The 13,435-nt window shown below is 34.9% G+C and overlaps 1 protein-coding gene across 3 annotated transcripts; it reads right to left on the bottom strand.

Annotated features, from left to right (window-relative positions):
• Positions 1 to 7,614: 7,614 nt before the first annotated feature.
• LOC136205820 (serine/threonine-protein kinase STY13) lies at positions 7,615 to 11,566 on the bottom strand. 3 transcript variants are annotated; one of them, XM_065996617.1, is made up of 6 exons: positions 10,671 to 11,566; positions 10,001 to 10,155; positions 9,628 to 9,823; positions 8,960 to 9,084; positions 8,308 to 8,466; positions 7,615 to 8,170 (listed from the first exon to the last, which is right to left on the bottom strand). In XM_065996617.1, exons 1-6 carry the CDS (start codon positions 10,786 to 10,788, stop codon positions 7,877 to 7,879), a joined length of 1,047 nt encoding a protein of 348 aa, XP_065852689.1. In that variant the 5' UTR covers positions 10,789 to 11,566; the 3' UTR covers positions 7,615 to 7,876. The 3 variants fall into 3 exon arrangements, with proteins under 3 accessions (XP_065852689.1, XP_065852690.1, XP_065852688.1); XM_065996618.1 differs by having other exon boundaries at positions 10,001 to 10,149; XM_065996616.1 differs by having other exon boundaries at positions 10,001 to 10,133; positions 10,671 to 11,561.
• Positions 11,567 to 13,435: the final 1,869 nt, after the last annotated feature.

Genomic DNA, 13,435 nt, shown 5'->3' with positions numbered 1-13,435 from the left:
CGCCTGCTTTTCTCGTCGGTCTTGCAGCATCTTTCTTCATCTGCAGTTATCGTTTCAATTTCCTCCATTTTTGTTGCACTTGTGACGAAATTTTTCTCATCTGCGAGAACAGTTGCCGCATAGCGATGTCGCATTTGCGACATGAGCAATTTTATCGCAAATGCAACAAATTTTGTCGTAGATGCCATAAATTTTGTCGTAGATGCCACAGGAGCAACTATCGATGCGACAAAATGGATGAAATCAGAAATAACGGGTTCAACGAGAAAACATTCAACTAACCAACTGCCTACTTGAATAATGTGTATGTAAAATGAAGAAAGAATATTTAAATGAACTTGAATAATGTTGTATATAGAATTGTGTACTTGTCTTGTTGATTTCTGCGCTATTTATAAACATCTAAGTTTGTGCTTGGTTACACTTGTCATCTTCTGATTGGTCCGGAAGCTATATTTCAGCAATAAGTGACTTGAGCGTGTAATTTGTAGTCCGAAGTCTTATCCCTATAGTTATTTCCAAAAAAAACCCTTCGTACTTGGGTGTGCTGACCGGATACATAAAATAATGGGTATGGGCTCATTTTCTTAAGCTCATTTCCTTATTTCATTCCCTATCAGGCTAGATTAGTAATTAGCCCTTCTTTTTTTATTGATTTGTTTATAAAATTCTTGATTACAGATTACATGAAATAAACACGAATTTACATACTGAATAATTCAATTCTTAAAGAACTTAAGTTAAATGTGCAAAATGTAAATTGCAAGAAATCATAATAAATTAAAGGTCTAATGCTCCTCCAACCCCCTTAACTTGTTCAAATTGGTCATTTTACCCCTCCAACTCATCGAATGTCCTATTTACCTCCTTAACTCCATAAAAATGGTATTTCCCACCCCCTTAACTTGTCCAAATTAGTCATTTTACCCCTCATCAACTCATCGAATGTCCTATTTACCACCTTAACTCCATAAAAGTGGTATTTCTCACTCCTTATGATCATATTTACCTCCTTAACTTCATAAAAGTGGTATTTCTTACCCCTTTATAGTGCAAAATCAATAACACTTATTCAAATGAGTTTGAAAATATATATTTTTAATATCAACTTTTTATTTTGTTTTAATTTGATAATTATATCGATCTTTTATATGTTTATTATAATAATATTGTATTACAATAATTAGATAATCAAAATTTAACTAGCAAAAAAAAAAGTTGAAAAGAGAAAGAATGAATAAAAGATAGAAATAACAAGAACATTTTTTTTTTTGATAAAAAAACAAGAACGTTAATATAAACAAGCTAAAGACATTATCTGTAGGGAAAAGGTACCAAAATAGGCCTATGATTTTGGGAACGTATCAATTTAGGTTCCACGTACAAAATAGCACCAATATAGGTTTAATGTTTAAAAAATGTATCAATTTAGGTCTCGATGACGGATTGTAAGGGGTGAGAAATACCACTTTTATGGAGTTAAGGAGGTAAATATGACATTTTATGAGTTGGGGAGGGGGTAAATGGACAAATTGAGGGGGTGAGAAATACCATTTTTATGAAGTTAAGGGGGTAAATAGGATATTCTATGAGTTGGGGGATAAATGGACAAGTTGAGGGGGTGAGAAATACCACTTTTATGGAGTTAAAGGGGTAAATAGAACATTCGATAAGTTGAGGGGGTAAAATGACTAATTTAGACAAGTTAAGGGAGCTGAAGGAGTATTAGGCCTAAATTAAACTGTAAATAAATACAGACTAAAATGGCAAACTAGTTATTGAATAGGTATAAATCGGATGCCGCAAGTCGCTGATGAACAACTTTAGAAATAATCCAACGAGTGTCAATGGTAATGAATGTACTAAAATGAGAAGTAATATTTTACGAGTGTGATTAAAATTTGCTAGTTAGCAAATTACCATTTCCACCCAAACCAATATTGAACAGAGATTGAGTTTTAGGGGTTGGAATCAAGCTAAAACACAAGCTGTAAAGGATCATTTTGATCAAAACGAGGTTTGAAATCCAAAGATTATATATCAATGGAGATTTTGAGATGATATTTGCTTGAAACGGGAGTCGACATGGCCGGAATACTTTTTGGGAGTAGCCTGGTCGGAGTTGTTTTGCGACAAAAATTAATTTGAAAAACAAATTGGAAACAATTGAAATCATGATTCTGAGTAGAAACGATCGATTTGAATTGATGAGGAGCTTGAAAATAATGATTGAAAATAGTCTATAAACAGAAAACAGAGGTTTTGAGTGTTTCGGTTTATCAATTTAAGCTTAAAGTTAAACAGGAAGATGATAACGACAAATTGCAATATACATGGAATTGAATCGAAATCAGATTAGGAAGTGTATTTATTTAGGGGCTAGACAATGAGGATTGAATGCTCGAATTTGAAAATTGTTGGTTGGAAATGCAGGTTTGATTTTGGCAGTAAAAAACAAAGCTTTGAAGTTGGGAAAAAATGGTTTTGGGCAAATAGAAAATTGTAGGAAATAATCTAGAACAACTCAATTAAAGACTGGAAATCGATATTAGGAATTGGACGATGAAAAATGAATGTTCAAAAACAAAATTTAAAGGCTGGAGGCGGGATTTCAAAAATTGATAAGAATGGAGTTTTGAAGCTTTTGGAGCTGAAATTGGAAATTAATAGTTGAAGCTAATGAAGTGGGAAATTGAGATCGAAGGCTTGAAATCAAAGTTGAAAGCTGGGTTTAATTGTTGATTTGGTTTTGATTTAATTTGGTAGGTTTTTGTTGGTTGCTTGATTGTTTGTGTCGGTGAAATAGAGCTCTATATATATATATATATATATATATATATAGAGAGAGAGAGAGAGTTTTCAAGCTTGGAGATGAAGGAAATCAACATACCTCAACTCCGCTAACTCTAATTGCATATTATAAGCAAAAACATGGATTTGGTGGGGAAGAAGATGGCCGAAAATCTGTCATGAAAATATGAGTTATTCTAATTTTTTTTTTTACAGTTTTGTGTTTCTACAACAATTTTCAAAAATTCATAACTCCTTCTTTGCAAGTCGTTTGATGCTTATGGATAGTTTTTGTACTTTCAAAATTCCTTGTCAGAGATCCAAAATTTTGTCGTCTTATATCTCAAAAATTAGTCAAACATGGCTAGTCGAGTTGCCCTTAAATGTAGCCATTTTATTTCTCATTTTGTGTTTTCTTTTCTTTTATTTCTTTTTCTATTTTTATTTTTATTTCAATTTATTTTTCCAAGCTCTTGAAGAAACATGAGTTTACTAATGAAGACCATGTTATTTTTTTGTGTGGATTCTCTGGAGCCAGTATGTATTTGAACTGATGGGGTGCTCTCTGACGGCTGAGATTTTGGTAATTGCCAAAGCGTTGTCGAGGAAGATGTTAGAATTGGTCACAATGCTATTAGCCAACGCTTACCATCGGTTGGCGATTACAGTGAAGGACAAGCCATTTTCCAAAACCCAAAGGAGGTTTGTGGTTGTTGCAACTTTTGTTATTCGCCTACTTTCCTAACTTACCCACTGAGACTCAGGGGGCTGAATCGGGGTACGTCGGGATTGATATGTGCTATCGATCCTCATGTATGGATTTGAAGGGAGTTTTGAGATTCTTTAGGACGATGGTTCCTACATTTTTAAACAAATTCTTTTTATTCTCAAGTAAGGATGAATCTTTCTTGCCTCGGTGTGCATGTACTTTCTTCTCTACCAAATCTGTCGAGGAGCGCCAATGGTGCAAAAAACTTGCGTAACTTGGAAGTTGTACCATGGAACGGAACCTCAAAGAATAGGATTTCCTGAGCCCCTGCTGTTGGTTTGGTTTTGTATGCTCCAAGCTTATGGTCTTGGCAATCTGGCTTATATCAAGCTATTCTCGGTCCTCTTCCGTTTCCTTCCTCTAGTAATCGATTCAGAGCAAGTGAGGAGGTTATTTTTGCTGCTCTTAAGGAAGTGAAGGCTGCATTAGAAAGGGCTCAAGGCATTGTGTTTGTTGAACCGAACCAGCGAAGCTTCGATTCATGATGGAGTAACTTGTTCAATCGGGTTGTTCCACCAAATGGTAATTACTCATCTTGACTACTTTTTATATTTTTCTTTTTGTAATTTTGTTTCTGTTTTAAACTTGCAGACTCAAGTAGAAGCTCAAGTAAAGAGTAGAGGACTTCAAGACCAATTCAGACAAAATACTCCGAGCCAGCAAAAGGAAAGGGAAAACTAGAGGCTCCGATTTATAATCGGCATACTTGGCATTGTTGTGAGGTCCTTAGCTTCATCAATTGCTGTGAGCATTGAATCTCATACTACTGGCATTGTTTTCATCAATTCTTGATAAGTTGTTCATCTTTGTATAATCTTTCTAAATTCTTCAGTTTGTTAACAATTGTGGTGAATCTACTATTCATATCAGATATGGATTCATTTTGCTCCATTTTGAATAGCTCAAACTCTCCCACTAGGATGTTGATCTTGATATCCTTTACTTTTTGAGTTCCTTCATAGCTTGTTTCAAGCTTGTCTCATATTTCATTAATTTAATCACAACCTAAAATACGATTATACTCATTAGAATCAAGTAGGCTTGTCAAAATGGATAAATGAATTGACTCAATTCATTTAATATATGAATTGATACAACTCGATTCATTTAATAAATGAGTTGGATGACCCATTTAATAAATGGGTGGATATGACACAACTCATTTATTAAACAAGTTATATGAATTGACTCATTTAACCCAATTAATTAAATCTAAGCAACTTTTGATTTAAATACAATGAAAATTAAAAATCAATATATTTAATTCATTTAACCCGATTAACTAAATATAATTAAAATCTAGATAAAAAAAAAAAAGTAAAAACGGAAACAACATTAAAAAAATGATACGTTAAATGTGAACAAAGATGTAACCAATGACATAAGGGATGGTTCATGTTTTGTATTTTTCGTGTTATTCACGTTTTTTTATTTTTCGTGTTTATCATGTTTTTGTGTTTTTTCGCGTTTTCGAGGTTTCATGTTTTTTTTCGTTTTTCGTTTTTTCACATTTTTGTGTTTTTCTCACGTTTTTTATTTTTTGTATTTTGTCACTTTTTCTTGTTATTCACTCTTTTCATTTTTTAAAAATTAACCCTTAAATACATTAAGTTTTTAAGTAATTTTCAGCTTTTTATTTTTTAGTTTTTTTCCATTTTTCTCGATTTTCCGTTTTTTCGTAATTTATTATTTTTTCACAAATTATTAAATGAGTTAATTGAGTCAACCCAATTAACTCATGACCCAACCCATTTATTATATGAGTTAGGTGGGTCGACTCGTTTATGACTCAACACATAAATGGGTCAACCCTAATTCATTTAATTACGAGTTAAACGAGTCGTTAAATGAGTTATGATCCATTTTGACACCTCTAGAATCAAGTGAACAGTGAAGCATATTTATAGCTTTAGCACTTAATGAAATTTTATTATAGTCACTTTGATCAAAAGTAAAGATTCGGCTTAGACAATAACTAACCAGATCCTCATCACATAGGTCGGATATACAAATTCGTCTTTCTAGACGCAATTATTCCTGATTATGTTTTTCTTTGATCCTATCCTAATTACGAGTCTTTGATAGGCGTAATTGTTTCCTATATTTTTAGGGAGCCCTATCTCTTTAAGGTTTTGTCTCTCTCTATATATATATATAAGAGTTAGTTTATTCTTATTCATTGTAAGAATCCACACTCATATATAAAGGATCTGTCTCCTTCGAAAAAGTATATACAATACACATAATATTCTCCTCACTCTATTCTTGAAGTACACCATTGTTATTGCTTTCTCCTTATATTAGAACTAACTTGAGCGTTAGAGAGTCTTCTGTCGAGATCTCTGATTGTCTTGTAGGGATTCAAAAGTTGCCTACAACCGTATCTTTCCAAATGCCATCCAGATCTTCCAAAAGGATATTTTATAATGACGTTATCATTTGATAATTTTGAAAAATTTTGACATTTATTTTTAGGAAAAAATACAAAAATAAACTTTGTTTTTTAGATCATTTTCAAACATAAACTATGTGGTTTAAAAGTTGATAAACATGTGCTTTATGCTTGATTCCTTTAACAAACACAGTTCAAACTGACGAACGGTGTTAAAAAAAAGTCAAATACAGTCCAAATCAATAGGCAATGAGTTATTTTGGTCCTTGTATTTATTTATTTTATAAATTAACTCCTTATTATCTAATTATCACCAACAAAACTTCAAAAGAAGAATCAAAATTCAAACACAACATCTTCTCCTACTCTCACATCTCTCTTTTTTCTCTATCAATTTTCTTCCCACCGGCACTAATGCTAGAAACCGTACTGTTCGGAGAAGAAACTCGCTTGATCATCCTCACATCAGATTCATATCAATCCCTCAACCAAACCCCGACGACCTCGAATCACAATTCTTATCTGCACAAAACGAATCAAATAAAAAACTCTCACTCTTTAAATCAAAAAATCCCCAATTCTCACATTAATAACACAAATTCAGAAGATCTAATTAAAACAAATACCGAAAAATAGATCATTGAAAGATGTCTGATGATCATTCTGGACAAAATTAAAAGGAACAGGCATGAGATTAACCTTGAGTCTAATTATTTTGTTCTCCTAAACTCAAACTCAAATCCAAATAATCAAATTTTGCCCCTATCTCCCTAACTTTCTCAGTTACCAAACAAAAACTCCAGTTACTTTCTCAATTATTATTGTAGATGTGAGAGATGTGAGAGGAGAAGATGGTGTGTTTGAATTTTGGTTCTTGTTTTAGGGTTTGTTGATGATAATTAGATAATAAAAGGTTAATTTATAAAATATATCAATATAAGGACAAAAAAACTCTTTGCCATTTGACTTGAACTGTCATTTTACTTTTTTTTTTTTAACATCGTCAGTTGACTGTATTTACTAACAGAATCAACCACAAGGTACTTAACAAAAATGGCCTAAACCATAGAGTTTATTTTTGTACTTTATTTTTATTAGTCTACTTTTGTGAATATTTTTCATTTTGAATTTACTTGCGTAAAAACCCTACTTCTTAGGTGGCTATTTACGGGTACACATCTTGTGAGATTTTTAACTTGAACGATATGAGATATGTGCTACTAAAGCCAATATTAATTAATACTTTCTATATTTCATAATATTTGTCTTTCTAGAGAATTTTTTTTGTTTGATAATGTTTAACGTTTTGATTCAATCCATTTACATTAATTGATATTTTAGCAAACATATCCTATTTAAGTTGCCTTTTTACATTAGAAATAGATAAAAATTAATTAATGAATGCAATTAATACAAAAGCAACAAAATCATTTAATTAACATTAATTACATTTATTAATTCTGTGCCTTAAGACAAATATTATGAAAACGAGAGTATTCAGTAACAATTTGTGTGGCTGAAGCAAAGAAATCTGCATTTCTTTCAGCTCAAATAGATTTCATACATACCTCGAAGTAACTACATTCTAAACACGACCACATAGAGCAGAGATAACTGTCAATCAACTCATAATTCTGAAATAAAAAAAATTGCAAGTTCCATGTCAAGGTAAAGTAAAACCATATGATATGGACATAATGATTTCTTAATCCATGTACAACGAGGTCAACAGACCATGTGAAGAGTCAGTCCTCTTCTCATCTTTTTTTTTTATTTACTAAACAACTCTCATTAACATCATTTTTCATACATTTTCTTCCTTCACTAACTGTCATCATCTGTTAAATTAAGTCAAATCATCAACATTGTGTAGCCTATTTCTTTGAGCTGCAACAAAAAAGAAGAGAGTTGTAAACTATACCCACTCATTGAGAGTTCCTAGTCCGTTTCGCGCTGAACAGTTGGCGAAGGAAAGCAAACTTTCCTCTTGCACGGGCGGAAAACTCAGTCATCGTGCCGTTACTTGATGCTGCTGTCTCATGGGTTTCAGATTCTGGTACAGCTGTTGAAGATGGTGGAGATAGAGTGAAAAGGTATGCATTAAGCATGCGGATGATCTGGCTGAAACTCGGACGTAGATTAGGGTCTTCAACCCAACATGACTGAATGATAAAAGCCAGATCGGGGGATATGTCCTCTGGAAGATTGGGCCTCTCTTGCTGCATTCTCAATGACAACAGTTTGACAAGTTAGAAACTGCACAGCTTAATTATCCACAAATGCAACCTTCAACAGCAAGATAAAAGGAAAATAAAAATTTAAATACATGTAACTACAAACTGGCAATTTCATTCACCTTGAAAGCAGCTGCATATGCAGCCTGCAAATTGGACATGCCTTCAAATGGCATGCGATTTGTAAGCAACTCCCATAAGACAATTCCAAAGCTGTACACATCAACCCTGTTGTTGTAATGCTTCTTCTCTCCCTGCCGCAATGTTACAGTGCTATACAACTGCAAAGCAATACCAGAGTTCAAGTCAAGAATGAAATTTGTGCAGTAATAGATCATGTACCTGACAAGACAAGCAATATATTAATGACAACGAATACTAAAAGGGCGGCCCGGTCGCACTACGCGTCCCCGCTGAGCGAGGGTCCGGGGAGGGGTCCCACCACAAGGGTGTACTGGGGGCAAGCCTTCCCCTGCCAATTTATTTGGCAAGAGGCCGCTCCTAAGACTCGAACCCATGACCTCTTGGTCACACGACAACAACGTTTACTGCCAAATTAAATTAGATCACAGAGATTACAAAAGAGAAAACATGTCATATATTATTATAAAAACATAAATTAAGTTTATCCACCTGGGAAATCACTGAATGTACAAAATGGCTAACTTTTGCCTAGTGGAAATAATTGAGATTTCTAGAGCACTACCAGACCAGATCCCAACAGCAGGTCATATAAACTCAAAATAACCAAGTTGTCTATGATAAAGCAAAAACCTCAGGAGCCATCCAGCGATAAGTCCCCGTTTCTGCGGTCATCATTTCAGTTACAGTTTCTTCTCTAGCAAGACCAAAATCTGCAAGCTTAACAGACTTCTGATTCGCAGTAAGCAGCAAATTATCTGCATTAATGGACAAAGTCTTACATATTACTGGTGAAACTATTGAAACTTGAATGTTAACTATACAACATATCTTATGGCAACCAGGATCCAGTTTCCTTCTAAAGAACACACATTTACATTAATATTACCCAAATTTAGTCCTTAACTTGGGCAGCAAAGACCAAACATTCGAACTACATAGAAAGAAACTGAATTTACACATTATCAATGATCTGGTGGACTAGGGATATAGCAGATAGAGAAATAGGACAATAATTGCATGAGGTTGGCTTTGTCACCAACAATTACAGGTGGAAATAAGCTCTCTTTTGGATAAGAGAGAAGATGGGGTGGACAATATTAAAGCATTGTGTTGTCTCTGATTGGCAGAGAAAGAGGATCAAAAACCTAACTAGCCCCCACAATTTCCAAACTTGTCCGACAATTTCTGCCAATAGGCCCTATCTTGATCATCTCTACTATAAACAGAAACTAGGAATTTGGGTTCTATTATGATGAAACATAAAGGACAGAAATTTCTTCCGCAATTTGTAAATTTACCTGGTTTGAGATCTCTGTGTATAATCCCATTAGCATGCAGGCAGTCCAAAGCACGAGCTATGTCAAGGGAAAAATTTAAAGCCAGACGAAGGTCTAATTGTTTTGGTCGGATGCCAACCAAATACTTACGGAGTGACATTCCAGGTAATAGCTCAGTTACTATCACCATCAATGGATCTTTACAAGCTCCAATAAACTGAAAAGCCAACACAAATAGCATCCTAAGTAAATGGAAATAAGTAGGATATATAACAAGAATAATGAATGATCAGGAATAAAACGCAAGAAAAATCTAGATGAAGATAGGCAATCAACAAGAAGACAGCTGCATAAATGGAACCAAATGTACAAGAGAGTTTATTTCTACTCTCACCTTGACAAGGTTCTCATGTTTTACACGAGACATCATGTTAACTTCACGGGCAAAGCGATTCTCCAGTGCAGCTCTTTCTTCTGCATTGCTCCCCCGATGAAGAACTTTGACTGCAACAATTCGATCACGATACCTGGAAAAATATTTTACTATGCCTACATAACTAAGTACAACCAGCTTCCAGAAAGACTGCTCTTACACACACCACCGAAAAAATACACATTTTATTCAATGGAACAGGATCTAGTAATTGCTTATACAAACTTAAACAAAATCCACAGATAGAAAAAGTCACTCAAAATACATATTCTATATCACATGATATGAATAACGGAATAAATAGAAATAGAAATGGACTAGATGTCTCTCTCCTCCCATATTATGAAATAGAAGCTCCATTGTAGTCACAATTTTTTATTAAGGAAATTAAATAATGATGACCTTCTACAGAATCCAAGCCACAGCTAAAATTTCCTTCAAAGACTATAATCTCATCCTCTCAACCAACATGCATAGCTTACACTAAAAATTGAAGAAAATGGAAAATACACAGTACAAGCGGAAGTCAATCGAACGCAAAAGCCGATTGCTCTGGATTAAATTGCGATTACATACTGTATAGACCTAAACACACGCATTTTAATTTGATATATGTATAAAGGACACTGACCTTCCTTCATAAACCTTTCCATGCGCTCCCTCGCCAATTTTAGAGCCGATAAACAATAGCTTAGGGTCAACAAGCAGAGCTTCATCGATTGACAATTGCTGCTTCGTAATACAACCATTTTGACGGATTGTCGACGCCTCGACCTCAACGGAACCCCGCAAAACAGGCTGCTGCTCGTGCTCTGCGTCTTCTCCTCGTCCTTTGTTCTTCTCGCCGCTGCTGCTTCCGCAACTCATGTTGCAAACTCGGCAGCCTTAAATTATACCGGAATTCCTCATTTCTTTTCAGTCGCTCTATTCTTGTTACTTGATTTGAATCTCTATATTTCTACAATCAAAATCATTATTCAAATTCTACAAGGTCAACTAATAATCAAATACCATTTCCCTTTCACTCCGCACATCTGATAGAAACAAAGAGACCGTTCCTTCCGCTGCAAATTTCTCGACCAATTGAAAAGAAATTGGTTGTTTCTTCTCTAATTTCCCGTGGACTTGTAGGAATTTCGCTTCTGTTTAAAGCTTCCTCTTGCGTGAAGTCGGTAAAGAAGGGATGAAGCAAAAGCCACAACTTACATTAGAAGCTAAAAGAGTCAGCGGAAGTCACAAACAACGTCGTCGTTTAAGGCTGTTACAGAAGTTGAAAGCTCAGAAACAATACTCGAAACCGGAAAAATATTTGATAAGGAAAACTCAGGCTGAACGTTTGCCTTCCTGAGAGGGATAAGACGTGGGAGGGGTTCCGATGAAGATATTCGGGGTATCTGTTCCGACGAGGGTTTAAAAGTGGAGGAGAGATAGACCCCAAAAAAAAAGGAAAAATAAAAGTAAAAAGAAGAAAAGAGGGTGGGAGTGAATAAAGGCGAATGAGAAAATGCCACGTGGAGAGCACAGAAAAATGGTTCTTTTAAGGGGGGCGACTCGTACGTTGTTGGTCGACGATTGCTAGTTATGAGAAAGAAGTCACGTAAACGACAAAAACCCTTAACCATCGGCCCGGCTTTTTGTTGAAATTTATCACATTGAGAAGACTTGCTTATATGTCACACTTAAATATCCATATTTCCCATTCATGGGTTTACATCCTACCTAATTTACCCATGGATATCTGTATTAGATGAAATTATCCATTTACATGTACAAATAAATAAATCATAAATATAATAATAGGGGATGGATCCATGAAAACTAGGGATGGCAACGGGTAGTGTACCCGCGGGTACCCAGTACTACCCGACCCTAATGGGACTACCCGTATCTTATATAAAAGGGTATGAGATCAAAATAATTACCCGTTAGGGTAATGGGACGGGTATGGGAATACCCTCAGGGTACCCGGTACCCATTACCCGTCATAATTCTTTTATATATTAAAAAAAATTATTGTTTTTTAGATGTAATATTTGATATTTTAAACCCTAACCTTTTGTTTTTCAACCATTGAGTGATACCACTAAGCTTCTTATTCTTATTGATTAAAGTTCAATTTGTTCAATATTTAGATAAATGATTTATTAAATTTATACTTTGTTAAATTTGTAATATTTTTTATTTTATTTATTTATTGATTTTTAACGGGTAAGGGTACTCGTGGGTACCCGCGAATTAAATGGGAAGGGTATGGGATGCAAAAATATACCCGTTAGGGTAATGGGACGGGTACGGGTAATTAAAAAATAAACGGGTAAGGGTTTGGGATTGACACTACCCGCGGGTACCCTACCCGTTGCCATCCCTAATGAAAACACATATTGATGTGAGAACACTAATTAATGACATAATTATAAATATAGCTATTCTCATTACATATAAATAGCTTTCTATTCCAACAAATGTTTCTCTCTTTTTATTTATTTTGTTTCCATCGAATCTTTCTCCGTTGCTCCGATCTCCTTCTTTATTTTTTCGATCGATTATAACTCATATTTCCGATCTCCTTCTCCGTTCTATTTCTGTTCAAAGACGAACGTTAGGACAGTCAAGATAGAGCAAGATAATCTCTGTAGATAATTCAGATTAATAATCTGCCCTAAACCGTATGGAATCGCAATATCTGCTTCCGTATGACAGCGAGCAAGATTCTGCATCGTCAAATATTGAATCAAGTAATTATCTGTTATTTAGATTCTAAAGTATAGTAGCAACATATATTCTAAGATGTTTTTTTTTTTGAATGAAAGAATAATTGAATAAATTTAATCAATAGCCAAAAGGCTTACAAAAACAGAGGGAATAATGTTGGTTACAGTCACAGATGAAGATAGAAGGCCTAATTTTGCAGACGCATCAGCTACACTATTTGCCTCCCTTCTAGTAAAGAGAAAGTTACAGAGTGGAATGCTATTAGCAATAGAGCGGCAATCCGCCAAAATAATTCCCAAAATCGAGTAATCTTCCTCCACATCATGTTGTAACGCGTTGATAACTAGACCAAACCTACCATCAGATCCGCGCACAGCAGCGTCGAAGTTAACTTTAATTCCGGATTCTGGTGGTCGCCAGGTACGGACAGCAGCATTTGTCTGCGCTATTTTGCTGATATAGTTGCGTGCATTCCTCCATGAAGCTATGAAAGCTTTTGCCCGTTCAGCGATGCTTGACGGTATGAATGGCTTTCCTTCCCATACAAACTGGTTTCGGCTGTGCCAGATGAACCACATCAGCATAACCCTAGACGCCGTCGACTCGGGTGCTGAGTTTAGCATTTCTGATTTCCACCAGGAGTCAAAATTCATCACTGCTGGATGTGGGCGGAGCCTAATAAAA

This window comes from Euphorbia lathyris, chromosome 9 (genome assembly GCF_963576675.1).
Source record: "Euphorbia lathyris chromosome 9, ddEupLath1.1, whole genome shotgun sequence".
Lineage (NCBI taxonomy): Eukaryota > Viridiplantae > Streptophyta > Magnoliopsida > Malpighiales > Euphorbiaceae > Euphorbia > Euphorbia lathyris.
This window is presented reverse-complemented; position numbering and strand designations above follow the sequence as displayed.